This window comes from Terrapene carolina, unplaced genomic scaffold, assembly GCF_002925995.2.
Source record: "Terrapene carolina triunguis isolate 2854851 unplaced genomic scaffold, T_m_triunguis-2.0 Scaffold132, whole genome shotgun sequence".
Classification (NCBI taxonomy): Eukaryota; Metazoa; Chordata; order Testudines; family Emydidae; genus Terrapene; species Terrapene triunguis.
In genome coordinates, this window is record NW_020664483.1 from 1 (window position 1) to 19,843 (window position 19,843).

The 19,843-nt window shown below is 41.0% G+C and overlaps 1 protein-coding gene across 2 annotated transcripts; it reads left to right on the forward strand.

Annotated features, from left to right (window-relative positions):
* Positions 1 to 11: 11 nt before the first annotated feature.
* APMAP (adipocyte plasma membrane associated protein) lies at positions 12 to 16,367 on the forward strand. 2 transcript variants are annotated; one of them, XM_026653209.2, is made up of 9 exons: positions 12 to 29; positions 989 to 1,105; positions 2,966 to 3,081; positions 5,227 to 5,319; positions 9,493 to 9,609; positions 11,284 to 11,458; positions 11,981 to 12,115; positions 14,205 to 14,397; positions 15,383 to 16,367. In XM_026653209.2, exons 2-9 carry the CDS (start codon positions 1,023 to 1,025, stop codon positions 15,590 to 15,592), a joined length of 1,122 nt encoding a protein of 373 aa, XP_026508994.1. In that variant the 5' UTR covers positions 12 to 29; positions 989 to 1,022; the 3' UTR covers positions 15,593 to 16,367. The 2 variants fall into 2 exon arrangements, with proteins under 2 accessions (XP_026508994.1, XP_026508993.1); XM_026653208.2 differs by lacking the exon at positions 12 to 29 and having other exon boundaries at positions 744 to 1,105.
* The last annotated feature ends 3,476 nt before the right edge of the window (positions 16,368 to 19,843 follow it).

Genomic DNA, 19,843 nt, shown 5'->3' on the forward strand with positions numbered 1-19,843 from the left:
CTGGCTGAAGAGCAACCAGCCAGTCTGTGGTGAGAAGCATCTAAGTTTGTAAGGGCACTGAAAGTGTTAAGATCAGCTTAGAATGCGTTTTGCTTTTATTTCATCTGAACAAATCTGACTTGTTATGCTTTGACTTATAATCACTTAAAATCTTTCATAGTTAATAAATCTCTTTGTTTATTCTACCTGAAGTAGTGCGTTTGGTTTGAAGCCTGGCAGAGACTCCCCTTGGGAAAACAAGCCTGGTACATATCAATTTCTTTGTTAAATTGACGAACTCATATAAACTTGCAGTGTCCAGCAGTCATAACTGGACACTGCAAGACGGAAGTTCCTAGGGTTGTATCTGGGACTGGAGATATTGGCTAGTGTCATTCGGTTGCAAGTAGCTGGGAGCAGCTTACATGCCAGAGGCTGTGCGTGAACAGCCCAGGAGTGGGGGTTCTCACAGCAGAGCAGGGTAAGGCTGGGTCCCAGAGTCAAAGATTGGAGTGACCTAGCAGATCACCAGTCCAGGTAACACCAGAGGAGAACGTCACATCCCTATGTTACGAGTTTCAAGATAAGTCTCCTTAAATTAAGGAAGTGTTTCTTTAAAGTACTTCAATATCTCTTTTGTTCCAGTTACTTGAGATAACTTATTCTTGGCAGCAATATTAGCTACTGGAATGGGAGTTTCCAGACTGGACTCGAAGTTAATTTAGAAGGTAGACAGTAGTCTATCCATATGTATTTCTAATGCATGGATACTCTATTATACATATACAATGTATCATAACTACTGTAGTCAAACAGATGACAGACCTGATTTTATGCTGACTACATGATTTAGCAGGTGGTTGAGCATGAAGACAAGTGTGTGTGTAGTGGGGGTGAAAGCAGAAAGAAGTGGACTCTTCAAAAACAAAATTTTGTAATGAGAATTCTTAAAATCTTAAAGTTGTGTTTATGCTGTAATCCTAACTTGTTTGTTTTTGTGTGGTGGCAGTACTTACAGCAGCAAGGTGTTCCGTGTGACCTTCATGATTTTGGCTGTCTCTCTAATTATTCCCTTGCTTGGAGCAATAGTTTTCCTGGAATGTCCAATAGACCCTCAACCTCTGAGGTGAGCTGTGTTTTGTTTTAACTGAATTTTATTGCAAGGTAACCTTTTTTAATGCTGATTTTATGTTGGTGGATAAAATTTAGTCAACTTTTATGAAGTTACTGAGGGTTAATTTACACTTAAAATTAGGTAGACTAAATTTAGGTCGACCTACAGCCACCACAGTAATTCAATCAGCTGTTGGTGTCCGCACTATCCTCCTTCTGTCGGTGGTGTGTGTCCTCACCAGGAGCGCTTGCACCAACTGAAGTGGGGGCACCGACAGCCACGCAGGGCTCACAGCTGCAGCCGTTCTCCCCTCACCCCGTGTCTGAAGGTGACAGCCTGGGGCAGGACTCAATTTCACCGAGTTTTTATATATTTTGTTTAATATCAAGCAGTAGTGTGCAGACGCAGGGTTGGGGGTCCCATTGTTGTAAGCACTATATAAATACATACAAAGGCCACAGTCTCTGTCCCAAAGTGCTACAATCCAAGGCTGTAGTCCAACAGTTGGATCTGCTGCAGGGAACCCTTATGCCTTCATGGAGTTTTACTGAAGTCAGTGGGGAACCACAATGAACACAGACCCCCCCCCCCCCAATGGATCAGATAGCAATATTCTTAGGCTCATATTCTGCAAACTTGTTTACTAGATTTCTTAAAAACCACCCTCAAAGCCAAACTAATTATCACTGCTCTACTAATGCTGTACTTACATGAATCTAGGTTATTTTAACAGAAATTGGAATTCTCTACCTTCCCAGTTGCTACTAGTCATATCAGTCAGGCTTATAGGCTCCAATGCTTCAAAGCTTATTCATGTAAGTAAATGTAACCTACTGGTCAGTGTGTGTTACTTGGCCCCCTCTGTTCCCAATCTACAGAGGCTGAGGGCTTGTCTACACTTACCGGAGGGTCCAGCGGCAGGCAATCGGTTTTCTGGGATCGACTTATCGCGTCTAGTGAAGACGCGATAAAATCGATCCCTGATCGCTCTGCCGTCGACTCCGGAAATCCACCGCGGCAAGAGGCGGCAGCGGAGTCGACGGCAGCGCGGCAGCGGTCGACTTTCCCCCGTCCTCACAGCCAGGTAAGTCGACCTAAAATACGCAACTTCAGCTACGGTATTCACGTAGCTGAAGTTGCGTATCTTAGGTCGGAGCCCCGCTGTAGTGTAGACCTAGCCTGAGAGTCTGTTATGGTCCCAGGCAGAAAGCATAGCTCTTTAGCTCAGAGATTTTTAGCTGTGGAGATCCTGGTTAAGACCCTGTGTTGGCCAAAATTGCAGCTGTTACATAACTACGCATGTACGTTCAGTGGGGAGACTACTCACATGTGTAAATAAGCACAGAATCAGGGTTGAAGTGAGGTGTTTGTCACAATTATTAAGGCTCTTTCAGGAGTATAGAATATAATTCTCTAGGATGAATTGTCTCTCCTACTGGCATCAAACCTACAATCAGATCTGTGTGGGCTCAAGCATCCATCCGCATGGATCCAGTTGAAGGTTTGGGGCCATAATAACTGGGACAGTAGTTTATCAACTAGCTAAGTAGCAACATTGAATTGAATTTTATTTCAGCTATTTAAGACTGCTGAACCACATCTTTGAAATTGACTTGTATTTAAATGAACATCAAGACGCTAGTGTTGTAAAACTCTCTTATTTCCTAAGACTTGATGCAGGCTAGAGCTGATATATTGCATCAGAAAAGTCTGTTGATGTCCAGGAAAATGAAATATACTGTTTCAAAAACGGCTGTCATGTTTGCAGTCTAGTTGGCAACCTGGAAAAATTGCTCAACTTTTTGCTCAAGAGCATTTGACTTTGTACCTATTCTATGATAAAATCATGAGACCTGCATTTTGATTTTACAGCTTCAAAGAACCTCCCCTCCTGACCGGTGTGTTAGAGCCAAATATTAAGTTGCGACAAGCAGAGAGGATATTTGAAAACCAACTTATTGGACCTGAATCCATTGCCAATATTGGTGGTAAGCACTGGAAAACTGTAGGGATTTAGGGTGTCTTTTTCACTATTGCTTCTTTGCTAAGAGTTTGATTCAGCCACATATCTCTTGGATACCAAATTGTGCAGGCTTCCATGTGTCTGCAATTTAACATTGTCTTGGGTCAGCAACCACCAACTCAGAGCTACATATCTCCATGTAGCCCCTTTCCCAGGAGTAAGTCATTTAGGTCTCACAAGAAATCCATACCCTTCTGAAACATGGCCTTTAATGACGTCAAGGTCCTAAGTGTAGAAACTATTGTTCCGCTATTCACTTGTAGTAATTTTTTAACTAGGTCTCAGTGGTTAGAGAGCCTTTTTAAATATCCACCCGTATGATTATGTAATTGAGTTTCTCAGAGTATGAAGCTTTATTTAAATAAGATAAAACGTACTGTCAATAAATTGTATTTAATGGGAAATCAGATGCCTAAACATTGAATTTTATTATTGCTGTATACAACCGTTGGAGGTGCTTTTAAATAAATTTGTCCCATTACATAGAAAGCCCCTACTAGCTCCACACTGTCTCCTACTGAGCAGCTTCTTATCAGAAGGGCCAGACTCAAGTGGAGTTGGAGGCACTGTGCCCATTTCTTACGAAAGTACCTTTGTGACAGGTGGATTTTTGCAGTGTGCCCTGAAAGTGGTGAGATTCAGGCCTAGCCATAGAATCAGATCTTTGTGTGTTTCAATGCTAACGGTAAACAAAGAGCTGGAGCTGCAGTTTTCTATCCGAGACAGTCTCTCTGCAGTTTCATGTAAAGGCGGGAATTGATTAGTAACAGTATGTTTAGCTCAGTTCTTGCTGCCATGTTTCCTGGTTAACTAGAAAGATATATTAAAGCCCTAGTTATCTTTAACCTTATCAGGAAAGTGCCCAGTAAATCATTACCAAAGTCCTAGATATACCTATCTCATAGAACTGGAAGGGACCCTGAAAGGTCATCAAGTCCAGCCCCCTGCCTTCACTAGCAGGACCAAGTAGTGATTTTGCCCCAGATCCCTAAGTGGCCCCCTCAAGGATTGAACTCACAACCCTGGGTTTAGCAGGCCAATGCTCAAACCACTGAGCTATCCCTCCCCAGTCCTTCATTCTCTAATTTCTGCTACTACTGCCTGTCTCCACAAATGTGTGTTGAAGTGTTTAGTCAAAGTATGGATGCTGTCTGCTGCTTCTCAATTAGTTAGTCTTTCAGATTCTATTCTCTAGGTGGTGGTTGCAGGAAGATTACTGGATTTCAGATGGCTGAAATCTCTGACCTGGCTGGAAGTTTAGAACTTTTCTAGGAAATAGAAGCTGTTCCTTCCTTGAAGATCAAAATAGTTTTTCCTCTTACAGTTTTGGAGTAAACCATTACACTTTCAAGCACCTAAACTGGAGGTTTAAAAGCCCAAACAGTTTAGTAATTCTTCTAACCCACCATCTATGTACTTCTTAAGAACGATGGCAAAGTTCAGAGAGGGGCTTGAGCTCATCATGGCGTATTAAGAACTAATTTGTCCCATTGCTGTCATGTGACTTGGCATCAAAATGTTGACTTGGCAACATTTTTGGTTTTGGATGACTTAGTGCTGGATTCATCCCTTGAACTGAAGTAATCTTTTCACAGATCAGGTACAGCCTAAGCAGTATTAGTATAATAAACATCCCTGTTTGAGTGTTTCAGACCTGAAGGAACCATTTCTAGCATGAGAGGATAATTCAGTTGGTGGCATCCCTGTTGAAACTAATAACAAGGGTGACTTATATGGTGGTGTCTGATTCTTTTTTTGGTGATGTGGAAATCTGCTCACTGAGATGAGGCCACAGAACCATCACTAATGTCCATGGTCAGATTCAAACCAGCGACCTGGTCTGAGACTCAACTCCTCCTTTTTATCTGAATGAATCCAACTTAACTAGTTGAATGATTTAATTGCCTGGACACACTCTCCACTCACTTCAGTTGAAGTGCAAGAATAAATAGGGAAAAATTTATCTTTAACTAAATGTGTTCGAAGTGCATTAGTTTTGTGTGGGAGGAATGTGGGCTCAATGCTGACATTTGTGCTACATCTTTATAAAAAGATTTTGTATATTACGGCAGTTTTGTAGCCAAGCTAATCATACTATTTGTTTATGCAGATGTGCTGTTTACTGGTACAGCTGATGGAAAGATTCTAAAAATTGAAGATGGGGAAATAAAAACGTTAGCCATACTTGGCCATGGTCCATGCAGTAAGTAAATAATGGTTCTTGACCATTACACACTTTTATCATTCAGTTGAAAATCCATGGGATAACTTTGTAATGATTAATAAGTTAGCATTCAATCTTGCTCTCTTTTGCAGGTGCACATCTTCACATATTTCACAGCATAGTGCACGTGTGCAGTAGCTGGATTTTAGACGACAGTAACATGTCCATGCTTAGTTGACATGTATGCTCAATATTTCCTTGATTTCATAGGCTACGTTGTACCTATGCAAAGCTGATGATTTCTCATTGAATGTCATGTACCCCAACATGTTAAACTAATGTTCATGAGAATATTAACAATATGTACATGACAATATGCCTCTCTCATGATCTTTCACAAAGTTAGTGGAAGCTGTATATATTTATAACCTTTGTTAGTGAGGCCTCTTCAGTTCAAAAGCCTAACTTTAGGTTTCTAGGTCTGAAAATCTTGGCTAACATCCCTTGCACCTGTCGATACTTGTTTACAACAGTAATGCAGCTGCAGCATAGTGTAAGCATTAGTATAGTATTATTGTAGCCCTGCATCAATAGTATATTTCACTTCTGATTTTTGCCTGTATAGACATAGCCAGAGAGAGCACAGCTGGCCTAGGCAAGCTTGGGGCTATGCTTTCCTGTTTTCACATGGATTTTTGGTTTGGCTGTCAGATTTCATGTCCACATGTAGCTGCTTGCATAGTTACAGTAAGACTTATTTAAGAGCATTCGAATGCTTCTAGAACACCTGGTGAGAGAGCTTTGACCATGATGACAAATTAGATCTGCCCTTCTTTAATACAAGACAAGATGGCATGTGGCTCTTGAGTAGGGTTGTGGGCTGGGGGAATACCAGGAGCATGGGTTATCCCTTTGCCCTGCTCATCTGCTCAACTTCATGCAGCCTGTGTGTAGCCCAGGCAGTGCTGCATTCTTTGTGGTTGGGGAAACTGAAGGATTGCACTGTTCCATCTCCCTGGGGGGTATGACAGCAAAAGAGGCAGCGAGGAGGTTGGACCATGCTCTTAAACCCTCTGCCCCATTTGGGAGAGTGGGCTGTGCCCCTTGAAGGTGGTGTAGTGAGCATGCTCACCTGTATACCAGTGATTTTCAGGGGGGGAGATGCCTCACTGTGCTCCCTTGGGGCATTGGAGCTCCTCCCCTTACTCTGGGATATACCAAAATGGCATGAGCTAGCTCTCAATCTATAGAAACTTGAGAAGAGAGAAAATATCTTGGAACTATAGGCAAAAGGTTCAGTTCTTCTATCATTCAAGCAGAGAAGTGGGAGTTCCATACAGCTTAATTTGCGGCTATTTCAGAAGCTATATGAAAGATGCAGGTCCTGGTTGGCCTTTTTTACCATTAGAGATTGTGTTAATTCTTTTATAAAGATTGTTTGTGTAAAAACAAATAACAGCTTGCCCTGGCTCCCTTGGCCAGAGTTTCTTCTCTACTCTGTTATGAAGGCTATGCTTTGCCGGTTATCCACCTGCTTGCTGTCATCCTTCCCAAATGTGTTTGCATCTCAGTAATGCTGCATGCAGTTTGTGAAGAATTTAGATAGTCTTCAGGATTAAAGGAACTTTATACTGTGAATGTTAACTATTTCAGAGTTTTATAGATGTGATTTTTTTTTTTTGTAATCTCTGAAGAGTTTGAGATTTGGAGACAAAAAATATTTAGGTGTAGCTAAGATATCTTGTCTCCATCAGTTAAACAAGCTTTCATCGTTTTCCCTTCTTTTGGGTGGATAGGACACATTGTTTGAAGGAGAAATGCAGAAAGAGTTGCATAAATTAGAATTGCTATATATTAAGCAAGATGACGGTGATCAGCATGTAATTACTGTAATTATTTTTTCCTTGTTACCTTTTCCCTGTATTTATTAAAAATCTGATACCCATCATATAAAATAGACCCAGATTAGAGGCATACAATTGCATGTTCAGTAAGGCATACAATTGCACAATTACATATTGGGTGAGGCATGCATTTGTGAATTTAAAAACCCCTCCCCCCTTTTTTTTTTTTGGTAATTGGGCTAGTTGCATGTTACCTAAATGTACTGTAGTGCCTACTTTAAAGTGCTTAATTTGTAAGCAGGGCTCTGAGAGTCTGAGTTAAACCCCCAATCTTAAGGGAGTTCAGAGTTAGGTTTAAAACAAACTTTATCTCTCAATGCTGTATTTGGGGGTGGGGGCTGGGGACCTGTTTTAGGGTCTGTCTACACTGCAGTCAGGAGGTGCAATTGCAGCCTACATATGTATATTCAAACTAGCTTTGATTGAGCTAGCTTGCTAAAACAGAGCAGTGGTACAGGCTGGAATCCCAGGCGGGATTGTATTTGGGCAGCTAGCCTATTCTGCCGCGGTTATCTCTCTTACTTGTAGTGAGCTAGCTCCATCAAAGATGGATTTGATTGATGTGTGCTATCCTGACCACAGTGTAGACATACCCATACAAAAGACAAGTGGGAATTCTCTGCAATACCTGGGCGCAATGTGGTGAAGGATGGCATTACAGCCCTTTTGCCGAATACCCTTGCTTTTGTTTGGTTTAGCCTTTCTACATCACTTTATCATGCATCAGGCCAGATCCTCAGCTGATGTAAATGGCACAGCTCCATTGCTGTCAGTGAAGCTACACCTCTACCCCGATATAACGCTGTCCTCGGGAGCCAAAAAATCTTACCGCGTTATAGGTGAAACCGCGTTATATCGAACTTGCTTTGATCCACTGGAGTGCGCAGCCCCGCCCCCCCGGAGCACTGCTTTACCACATTATATCCGAATTCGTGTTATATCGGGTCGCGTTATATCGGGGTAGAGGTGTATGTCGATATACATCAATAGAGTTGTCAGTTTATACCACATAAGGATCTGGCCCAATATGTAATTTCCTTTCATAGTAAAACTAAGGACTAAAAACATACCCCAAAGAATAGTCAGGCAGCTGTTTTCCAGCCTGTGCCAGGAAGTTTGGGGGATGTTTCAAAGTGCATTTAAACTCTCCCAAAGCTCAATACCCACTGTTAATCTTAATGGAATCTCTGCATAGATCCTTGACTATTACTGTTGTGCTACTATCTAGTTGACATTATCTATGGAGTTTTAGCAAACAAATGTTGTTACTTTTACGGTAGATGGAGAGATGACTCAAACAGTGATTGAGATATATTTCCATGGTAGCATTGCTGTTAGAGTAAATAAGTAGAAGAGGTCCCAGGATAAACATTAAACAGCAGCAACCACCTTGTGGACATTTTTGAAAAACAAGTTTAATAAAATAGATAGTGTTACTTGCTTGCAATAGTTTTCCTCCATCTTTTATTATAAGGGAAACTTGAGGCATGTGCCAAGTATCCTCTGGCACACTCCTTCTTTGTTGTCCACAACCTTTTCAGTGTTGTTTGAAGGTGACTAAGTAAATACCAGTTATTACTAACACAATACTAGTGCCATGCTTGTCTTTGTTATTTGTCAGCTAATATAGTAGTTGAGTTAGTAGAATTTATAATGGTTACTGCAATGATTTCAACTGTATATGCATATGAAATCACTATAGTCAATGGCTAAGCCATGTAGATACAGCAAAGGCAGTAGTGCTAAATATCTGGCTTGAAAACACAGCTCTTTACTGCCTGTTCTAAAGGAGGATTTCTGTTAGCTGTCAGAAGTATTGAGGTTAGGGCTGGTTGGGGGAAAGTCTCTCTTGTTTTTTATTATTTTCAGCAGAAATTTTTGACTTTTTTATCGGAAAACCAGAGTACTTTTGGTTTGGGGTTTTCTGACTAAAAAAAGTCAAACGTTTTTGAGAACAGCCACTTTCTGTGTCAATATTTGTTTAATCAAAATTCCAAACTTCTGTCAAAACAAAAAATTCAGAAAATATTCATCACTCCTAACTAGGGTAAGTATGCTTTTTGCTAGGCAAGTCAATAGAGGGCAGTGTTAACGCTAGCTAACCTTCGAGCAGCTCTGATTCATTGATCATTAAAATTCATTTCCCGTTGGAAAAATGAGAGCATGATATATTTATAAGGGTGGTGGTGGTGGTGGGGAGCTGGCAATATAGTCTTGTTATATTTGAGCTTTCTTTTCTGGAGTGGCTTCAATACCTTTATATACAAACTGCTCTGCCTATAAAACAGCTGTAAAATTGTCTCAAAAGGAACCAGGGAAGATGAGCCCACCTGCGGGAGACCCCTTGGCATCAGAGCTGGGCCAAATAATACCCTGTTTGTGGCAGATGCATATTGCGGACTATATGAAATTGATCCTGTCACAGGTATGGTTCCCCCTGCGCCGCGCGCCCCCGCCCCCCCAGCTTTGGGCACTGAGTTGTGAATTAGGCAGCTTGGATTCTGTACCTGGCTCTACTTGACTTTTGTGGCTTTGGCCCAGTCACTTTGCCATTGCCTGCCTCTGTGTTTCTGTCGCCATAAAGAGGGCTACCAATGCTTAACTTTTGGAAAGCACTTAACTTCTACCCAGTGCTTTTTATCCATAGAGCTAAGTGCTTTATTTATCCAAACAAAAGCATATTTAGCTGAAGTACTTCTATACCCCCCTATTACCATAGTATCTGAGCATTTCACAATCCTTAATGTATTTATCCTTGCATCCCTCTTACCCCCAACATGAGATAGGGAAATGTTATTATTCACATTTTACAGATGGGGACCTGAGGCAGAGAGGCAAAGTAACTTGCCCAAGGTTACACTGGGAGTCTGTGGCAGAACAGGGTCTTGAACCTAGGTCTTCCAAGTTCCAGGCTAGTGCCCTAAGTATTAGACAGTTCTTCTCCCCTATAGAGCCAACTGCAGGATGGCGCAGTGGTCTGCTTGCATGGATCCAATTGCAGGATCAAGGCCTGAGTTTATACTTTAAATGAAAATACATTTTAAAAGCTTTTACAGTGTGTGGCTCTGTACAATATGAAGCTTCTTCTGTGTAAAGGTTTTGTAGTGATACTAGTTTTACCCTGTATTTCAGTCAATATCCCCCCCCCCCAAAAAAAACAAAAAAACAACAACCCTCCTCCTCCCCCTGGGGATACAAAACTGTTACTAAGTTTTTGTTCTGTGTTGACATTCTGCACAGGGTGCCTCAGCCTAAGTACAGTTATTCCACTCAGAATAAACTGTCCCGTCTCTAAATGGCACAAGTACTAAAATAAACTCCCTTATGTATCATATCCAAAACCTGAAACCTTTTTTAAAGTAAGAGCTGTGAAAGTTATACGGGAAAAGCTTCCAAAACCCAACACGTGAGCTACAGTAACACATCTCTACGTTTTTAGTGGAGAGGGAGGAGGGAATTTCTGGAAAGAAACAGATTTCAATCTGCCGTCAGTTGGGACTTTTTGTAATTTGATTTACATATATGAAATATATAGCTCTCTTGCAAAATAAGAGCATATTTTAGGTATGTCAGCAGTGACTTCAAAGTTAAGGTTGTGTTTTTGGCTTTTTAGTCAAGGTAAGATTTATATTCCCTTTGTTACACTCCACCAGAAATGTTGATCACAGCCAAATTTATCCTATTCATTTTGGAAATTTACAAGTAAATATATTGAGTAGATTAGGGGTTCAGTGGATTTGAAAACCTACTCCTTTGTGAAACTTGGTCAGTGGTATCTGATCCCTTTAATGTAAAAATGGCTTTGTTTTAAGTACATTTAGAGCTAAACAAAATCTCATGCATAAGCTAATTTTTAAAAAGGCAAACACAATCATTAACACTTTTCATCATTACCATTTCTATGCATGCCATGGATGTGGATTGATACCTTAAAATTTTACACATACAAAATGGTGTATAACATTGACAGCTGCTCTTCTGAGGATAGAAAAGATACTGGGCCAATTTAACACCTACCTGACTGTGTTAAGATTCAGATTATTGGAATGGCAGGATAAAAGATGGGCAGATTTATTTATTTATTTATTTTTGTAATCAGGTGACGTGAAAATGCTATTATCAACTAGTGAACCAGTTGAGGGTCACAAAATGTCCTTTTTGAATGACCTCACATTGACTCGGGATGGGAGGAAAATCTTCTTCACAGACTCCAGCAGTAAATGGCAAAGAAGGGATTATTCATTCTTGGTTATGGAAGGCACAGATGATGGACGGCAAGTATCTACGTACAGCAATCCATCTATCCTACAGCAGATCAAACCAATAGGAATAGTCAGGATAACTTAGTTGTGTTTAAAACTAAACTTTTGAGTCTTTATTGACCATGCAAATAATGCTACTCTGAAAAGGGCAAGGGGAGAATGTGTGGAAGAAGCTGGCATGTGTAGAAATGAAACAGATGTAAGAGATTTCCTTCTCTTTCAAAAAGCCTATTTGTGTAAATCTTCTCTAGTGGAATGTGCTTTTTAAAATTAAAGGAATTAACGTTTTTTACCCAAATTCTGTCATGGACAATTGTCTAGCAACCTTAAAAAGCTGGTGTCTTTCTGCCCCACTCTCCAGGTCATAAATAAATAAACTTAAATGTGCCCTGAGTGCTCCGCTTTTTCTCATATTCTTTGCGTATAAAACCTGGAGGAATAAGAGGAAGGGAAATGCCTGGCAAAGCAAAATGCAATTGAGCAAACTGTCTTATCCCACTTCACTTAAGTACATATGTAATGTTCTGTCTTTAGCCTGCTTGAATATGACACTGTGACAAAAGAAGTGAAAGTCTTAATGGTAGGACTGAGGTTTCCCAATGGAGTCCAGCTCTCTCCTGCTGAAGATTTTGTGTTGGTAGCAGAAACAACCTTAGCTAGAATAAGGAGGTGAGTGTGACATTTGGGGATGCATTACTTTATCAAATGACTTTAAATTGATTTCTCTTCTATTCTATATAGGTTTTTATACCAGCCTCATCACTATCTGAGCCCTTTCCAGTAGAGCATTAAGCAATGTGACTACACAGCATAAAAGAAAATCTTGGGCCAAATACTTCCCTGACTTACAACTCATGCAACCCTATTGATTTCAAGTAGGGCTCCACAGGGTGTAATCAAGGCAGATTTTAGTCTTGTTCATGGACCTATCTAGGTATTTGATTCCCATCGCTGTAGCATAGGGGTGCCTCTCAGTCCTTAAGGGAATAGGCCGAATCCCTACCCTGACCTCAAAGTGCACAAACACTGCATTAGTATCCAAATTCACCCCAGTTTAGCTGTGTTGGTAACTCAAAGCATAATAACCCAACACAAACCTTAGCCGTAGCCCTTCTCCCTGTGTCTGGCTGTCGTTAGGGTTTCCATCCAGAGCCCCTTCTGTTCTTGATCCTTGCTTCTCTTTAGGCAGCCGCCCCCACTTAGTTTTTAATCCAGCTGGAGTTAACAAGCTCCGTGTCGTGCAATGGCCCTGCCTACATTAGAGACATTTTTGAAAAATTTCCTGCAGTTGTTAACCCTGGTGCAGCTTTCTCTGGTCCAGGTCCACTGGGGTTCTGGAGGGAAGTCAGTGGAAATGAGTCAACAACTGCTGACACTTTCTATGCACCATATCAATTAATTTGGCCTGCTCAGAGCAAAGCTAATCAATGTGGTGTTTAAAACAGTGCCTGCAGCTGGTGGTCCATCTCCATTAAGGCTGTCAACACTGGTGGGATAAACAGTAAGGGTGGGGAACTTTAAAATCTCCCTAGTGTGAACAGGGTAGGAACTGGTAGGATTTCAGTAGCTCTCTGCAGAGTCTGAATACCTGTTAACAGTGTGATTCAGCAGAACATCCCTGCCACTCTCCAAAATGGACACACAACAATATCATTGTGTCTCTCTGCCCTCCAGTCAGCAGGGACTGGTCTCTGTTTTGTGTGTTGTTTTTTAAGCATTAAGAAGAAAAGATTAATATTCTTGCCTTCTGGTCACAATAAAGTGTGAGCTAAAATCAAAACTATTGTGACACTGGTGGAAAAAGGGAATGCAGGGTTCAAAAAGTGTGCTTGATAGAGGTTTCAGAGGTTTTTCAGGCTTCAGACTATTTAACCTGACTTCCAGTTAGCCACAGAGCATCTCTGCTTTACTTACACAAGCAGCTGAAATTCAAATAGGCTTTATTTCTTTTGAAATTAAAACTTAGTTGACCCCAGTTGGGAGGAAAGGCTCATACAAGTTAAGGGGGACTGTAAAACTTGAGTCAATTAATTCTTCACTCTACTTGGTGCTCTCACCACATCTTTTCCTCTACCATAGTTCATAGGGTAGATGTGACAGACTGTAGCACCATATCTTTATCTTGTTTTTTATGGGTAAACTGAGTTGAATTGCTCAATCCCACAATTTATATAAATGATGTGGGGCAAATTCTGCTGCTATACCAGAGATCAGCAATAACTCCATAGAAGGCAATGGAGTTACTCTGGTTTTATATTAGCCATCAGAATATGTCCCACTAACTCTTACAATGTCAGTGATATTGCAGCTGTGTTACACTGACAATCTGAAATCTTGGTATTTCAGCTAAATCATTGCATATTTGGCTTCCCAAACCAGACTCATAATCCACTTATGGCTTTACTTTGATCTCTGTCTACACCATAAAGGTTAGCTAATATCTTTCAGAGAGATTAAATCTTCCTCTCTGAGGTTTTCAGCAGCAAGGCGAAAAACTCCTATTCTATCCAGTTTTTTCCTTCACTGGAGACATCTGGTTTACAGTCTCTTCCTTTCATCAGCTGGATCCTTGTACATGGTGGCACAAGCTGTAGTCATTGCTAGGCGCATATCAGACAGAAGAATGTGGTCATATTGTACTTCACTCTGCTAGCAGTAAGAAAAGCTGTTTTTAGTAGAAAATGCATTGAATTTGTTTATTGTATGAACTTTGTTTAGGTTAAGAGGCTGTCCTGATTATCCTGTTGTGATTTTACAGATACTATGTCTCTGGATTAATGAAAGGTGGAGCAGATATGTTTGTAGAAAATATGCCCGGCTTTCCAGATAATATCCGGTTAAGCAGCTCTGGGGGATACTGGGTAGCCATGTCAGCTGTTCGACCCAATCCTGGATTTTCTATGGTGGATTTTATATCTGAAAAACCATGGATTAAAAGAATAATATTTAAGGTAAATGTATTTAAGATAAAGGGAAAAACAGTTTACTACTTTAATTAAGGTAAAGAAAATACTTTGTTTTCGCTCTTTTTCACTGGAAGATATCATGGTGCTCTGATTAAAGCTACAGGTAAGCCACATGATGCTAGTTGGAGGCATCATCCACATTTTTTATAGTTAGCAAAACTAAGGCTTGCTCTTACCAATAGTAAGTACACAATTTTCAAATGAAAAGTCAGTCTTTCAAATCCACTGTCTCTTTTAACTGTACATATATTTTCTTTGGTATTATCAAACTCTCAGCCTCACTGGTGCGTCAGCATAAGGTGTTGGCATTTGATTGCCTTTTATTAAAATCAAATTAAAAGAAAGTACAAAATATTTTGTCAACATGACTTTAAGAATTCTTGATCCTCAGACATTTTAACAGATGTTTTTAAAAAAAAAAATTTTTTTTAGCCCCAAATTTATCTCTCAGAAAAACATCAATCTTGACTAACAATAGGCATTTAAGATCGAAATACCAGCTCAGTTAAACTCTCTGTTGCCATGATGCGTTACAACTTTTTTTTTAATTTCTGGGTGTGGTAAAAGAATATCAACAGAGGAAGCCATGCTTGGGGACCACAAATAAGCAGCACTGTTGAGCGCTATACAAAATCTGTTTGATTTTTGGCCACTGGCATCAACCACATCATGAAACTGTGTGAGAACACTAGTGCCTTGTGCATCAGTGTCATGCTGAGTAAATCCCAGAGCTCCACATTGGAGTGAATTTTCTATCAAACATGCTTTTAAAGTTGACTTTTCAGTGTTCTTAAGATGTTAAATCTATGCAGTTAACTTTCACCTGAAATCTGAAGACTTATTTTGTTCACTGATTACTGCCAAGGTTTGGCATGATCCTTGATTGCTTTGAAATATACGATCAGTTTATGTAATTCATGGTTAAATAACCGTATACGACAACTTACTCTTGCTGTTTTTCTTTCTTTAGTTGCTAAGTCAAGAAACGGTGATGAAGTTTGTACCCAAGTATAGCCTTGTCGTAGAACTTAGCGAAACTGGATCTTACAAAAGAAGCCTTCATGATCCCAATGGAATGGTGGTAACTTATGTTAGCGAGGCACATGAACACAATGGATATCTTTACCTGGGCTCCTTCCGGTCTCCGTTTATTTGCAGACTTAACCTTGAGCATGTTTAACTGTCCATACAGAATGAAATACCATTGTTATCCTGAAAGATTCTAGAATTGTAAAAAGGACACTTGCGGCAATGTTTGACCAAGGAAGAGAGATGGAAATGCATCCATTATGTGCAGCAGGGAAATCCTAGGCTACTGTATTGCTATAGGAAAATGTGTATGGTTTGCTGTATTTGTCCTCTTTCTTGGTTTAACTACTTCATGTCTTTAAAATGGCATGCATAAAATTAATGTCTGTAGGGAGTAAAGAGACAAGTAAATACAACCAAACGCTTTTGTTAAACAAAACCTATTGCACTCATTACAATCACAGAGCTGCTTCTCTTAATTTTGAGCTGTCTTAAAGGCATCTGTCAACTTTAATAGGTGTTGAGTTCAAAATATTACACTGGAAATAGGTAAATGGTTTTAGTGAAATAATAACCATATTAAAGAGAGGATGTCTTGCATGTGTTTACGTCCAATTTAGATCCTACTCTGTAGGCATGGTTTAAAAAAAATTATGCACGTTCACATGTCATACCATACTTCAGTGGTAGATGCAGTAGCCACCAGAACATGCCTAGAAATCTAGTCACATCAGTTAGATTTCTTCAATTCAATCTATATAATGAGAATATGAAACTATACTTGACTGTTAAGTGACATAAAATATTTTACCTGTGATATTTTGTCCATGAATGCTCTTTCTTATAGTATTGTAGTTACTTGACAATGACTGGTAGTTACATTTTATACACTATTAAACAGAAGATTGGTTCAACTAGGTTTTAAATAGTGTATTTAAATTACTGTTCATTACTTATATGGAGGTAGTGCCTTTTATGTGCTCTGCTGCACTTCCCGAACAAAGGATGAAATAATGTATTTACTTGATTGTTCTACTGAGAGGTACAATATCACAGGCATGTACTGCAAATTATTTCATTGTGCTTGCCTTTCACTCTGGTTTGACAGGGCTGAGTTAACAAAACCTAAGTATCTTTTAGCTCACGCCAATAGTATTCACATGTGGCAGTTAGAGTGCAACATTTCGGTGTGCTTTGGAATTTACACCACGTGGTCCGCATGATGGAACAGTGTAGGCAAGCCCAGAGTTTCTGTTTAAAGTCAAATTTTCAGTCCATCTGACACATCCACATGTATGTTGTGATTGGCTTGAACACTAGTATTCCAGATCATGGCCCAGGGTGCAGTTTGGTGCAAATTTGTGAGGTTGTATACTCAAGGGTTTCCTGAGACACATCTCCCCAAAGAAAGACCTTTCTTGAAACTCCAAAATTCTCAACAATTGCTTGGGCAGATGGGGGATTGGCGGTGGAAGGGAGGATCCACGTGAAACGTGGATCACGGGTATTCCTGCAGGGTGATTGTGTCCGGCACCAAGATTAAAGCCTAAAATCAAAAAAATAGTTTCCTTTTGGCTTTATAGAGCAACCGCTGGATTGTTGTGTGCTGAGCTTGACTCGTAGCCACTCAAGCATGCTGTGCAGACCCAGAGTACGTCTGTGTATCGAGCTGGAGGTGCGACTCCCAGCTCAAGGAGACATACCTGTGCTAGCTCTGATCAAGGTAACATGCGAACAGTAGAGAAGCAGTGGAAGAGGCTAGCCACTCCAAGGACAGACCCATTGAAAACCATGGGCATGTAGTTGGGGTGGCAAGCGGCTCACCTTGCCATTACTTTTACCCATACAAGCTCTGATCAAGCTAGCATGCTGTGTGTCCTTCAACTAAGAGTCACACCTCCAGCTCAAAGAGTAGGACATATCCTGATTGGCTACCAGGGGAATGGGTCTAGGAGCTGTGCTCTGTAGTTGTGAGCTCTGACTCTTTACTTTGTTCTCTCCAGGCCTCCTGGTCTGTTCAGAAGGGGCAGGGACGGGGCAGAATTGATAGCTGCACAAATCTCCCTAGAGTTCTCGGTTCCAATGGAAGTGATTTGAACTTCCTGGCAACATCTTGGTTCTCTCTGAGCTGTGTATGAAACACAGTAGTTTCAAAGTTAACACTTACCCCATCTCCTGTGCTGTTTTTTGGGCAAGGGATTGGAATATAGAGAAGTGTAGATGGGAAGGAGAGATTAAATATAGCAGGACTAGAAACAGAATTGCCATATCAGATCAGACTTGTGGAGGTGGTGTGTCTGGGCTCTGTCCCAGAGAAATGGCTATTCATGCAGTGGAGCTAATGGACTAGGGTGATCCTTCTCTATACTGAGAAACAGGGTAGGTGAAGTAATATCTTTTATTGGACCAACTTCTGTTGATGGAGGGGACAAGATTTTGAAATACACAGAGTTCCTCAGATATAGATATTAAGCCTTTATGCTTTAGCTTGGCAAGGAAACTAAAGTCATGAGCGCATAATCTTGCACAATTTACTTACATGGTGTAAAATCTGCCTGTCTAGCCTCTGAGAGCAAGTATAATACAGATTAATTTTTTAAAGACTGTTCAAACGCATCAAAATTTGATGTGTAAAGTATGGATCACATTATGGTATGGTATTAATGTAATAAGCAATGCGTCAGATGACCACAGTCTATCTCACCAAGCCATCATGTATTCTGTTGTTTATTGAGCGGAGATCAGGGCCCCATTGGCCTAGGTGCTGTACATACACATAGTAATGGGCAGTCCTTGCCCTGAAGATCCTACAATCCATATAGACCAGACGGACAAAGGAAGAGTTACTAGCCCCATGTGAAGATTGGACAAGGTCACACAGGGAGTCTGATAGCTAGGAATAGAACTCAGATCTCCTGGGTCCCTGTCCACGGCCTTAACAATAAGGCCCTCTTTCCTCTCTCTATGTAATGTCACTTCTCCTGCTACTGTTGACCACTCCTGAAAGGCAGACACCTACAGCAGCACCCTGCAATCGTGTTTTTTAGGAAAGGAAGTAGAGAATAACTTATCTCTGTTACCAGCTATGTAGGCCATGTCTAAAGTTCTACTAACCAAAGGAGATACTCTAATCCTCCAATGGATATTAAGGTGTCAGTTGTTTACATCGTTTGTTACCCAGGGGAATGATGATAGTCTGTTACATGGATTTCAAACTCTTGGCCTTATGCCTTTAATAAGTACTGCTTATCTTACAGAAGCTGTCCCCTTCTTTGCTTAGCAAAGCGTTAACCCAGCTGGCTCCTCTGGCAAGAGAAGTGTCTAGGTCAGAACTTCAGGAGCTTGGATAGTCTTAAAAATGGGAATACAGTGCATTCTCCTTAGCAAAAACTTACCGCATATACTCATTCATAAGCTGAATATTTTTGGTAAAAAAGTGACACCTCAAAGAGCGGGGGTCGGCTTATAAACGGGTCTACACCAAAATTTGATGATTTTAAACTCTATGGAATCATTGAATTGAATATCTAATACATTGTCGTTTTGTTTACCTGGAGCGTTCACAGGAACGGAGCCCCTCAGCTCCCTGTGTCCACGGTTTGCCATTCCCAGCCAATGGGAGCTGCGGGAAGTGGCGCCACTTCCCGCAGCTCCCATTGGCTGGGAACGGCAAACCGCGGACACTGGGAACTGAGGGGCTCCATGCCTGTGAACGCTCCAGGTAAACAAAACGTCTAGGCCTGCTAGCGGCTTACCCTGACGGGCCGGGAGCCAAAGTCTGCCAACCCCTGAAATATAGGGTTGGCTTATGAAAGGGTCATATAGTTTTTGCTATTTTTACCTAACCATCTTGGGGGGTCGGCTTATAAACAAATGGGCTAATGAACGAGTATATACGGTATTCAAAAGTTGCCAGTGAGCACCAGGGAGCTTTGTGGGGCTGCCGTTAAGGAAGTAAGTGCTGGTACATGCCTTCACAGGCTGCAAACCTGCCTGTGGCTGGTGCTCTGCAGAGTCCATCGCTTCCCTCCTGGCTGCTGCCTGGGAAGAAAGCCCTGAGACGAGCTGAGCCAGACCCTTTTGTCAGGGAAGGGCGCAGCCCAGTGAGCGCAGGAATGGGTGGTGTGTGATTCTGCTGCTGCCTGATTGTGTACTTCCAGTTCCAAATGAGGTGTGTGGTTGACCGGTTAGTTCATAAGGTTCTACTGTAAGAGTTTAAAATGAAAGTAGTGGAGAAGATCTCTTTAGAAGGGTTTAAAGAAAATAGGAATTAATGGTGGGATCATATTGCAAGCAAAATATAAGAATGTTTAAAGAGCCTGCTTGGTGAAACAAAAGCAAGAGTCTGTTTCCCCCATGAGATCTGGAGGTGGAATGAGAAAGTTTGTGAGACCATGAAGGA

Coding starts and splice junctions, on each gene's coding strand:
- APMAP (XM_026653209.2), top strand. CDS start 1,023: ATGATTTTGGCTGTCTCTCTAATTATTCCCTTGCTTGGAGCAATAGTT. Junction 9,610..11,283: donor TGAAATTGATCCTGTCACAG/GTATGGTTCCCC, acceptor TTTTGTAATCAG/GTGACGTGAAAATGCTATTA. Junction 12,116..14,204: donor ACCTTAGCTAGAATAAGGAG/GTGAGTGTGACA, acceptor GTGATTTTACAG/ATACTATGTCTCTGGATTAA.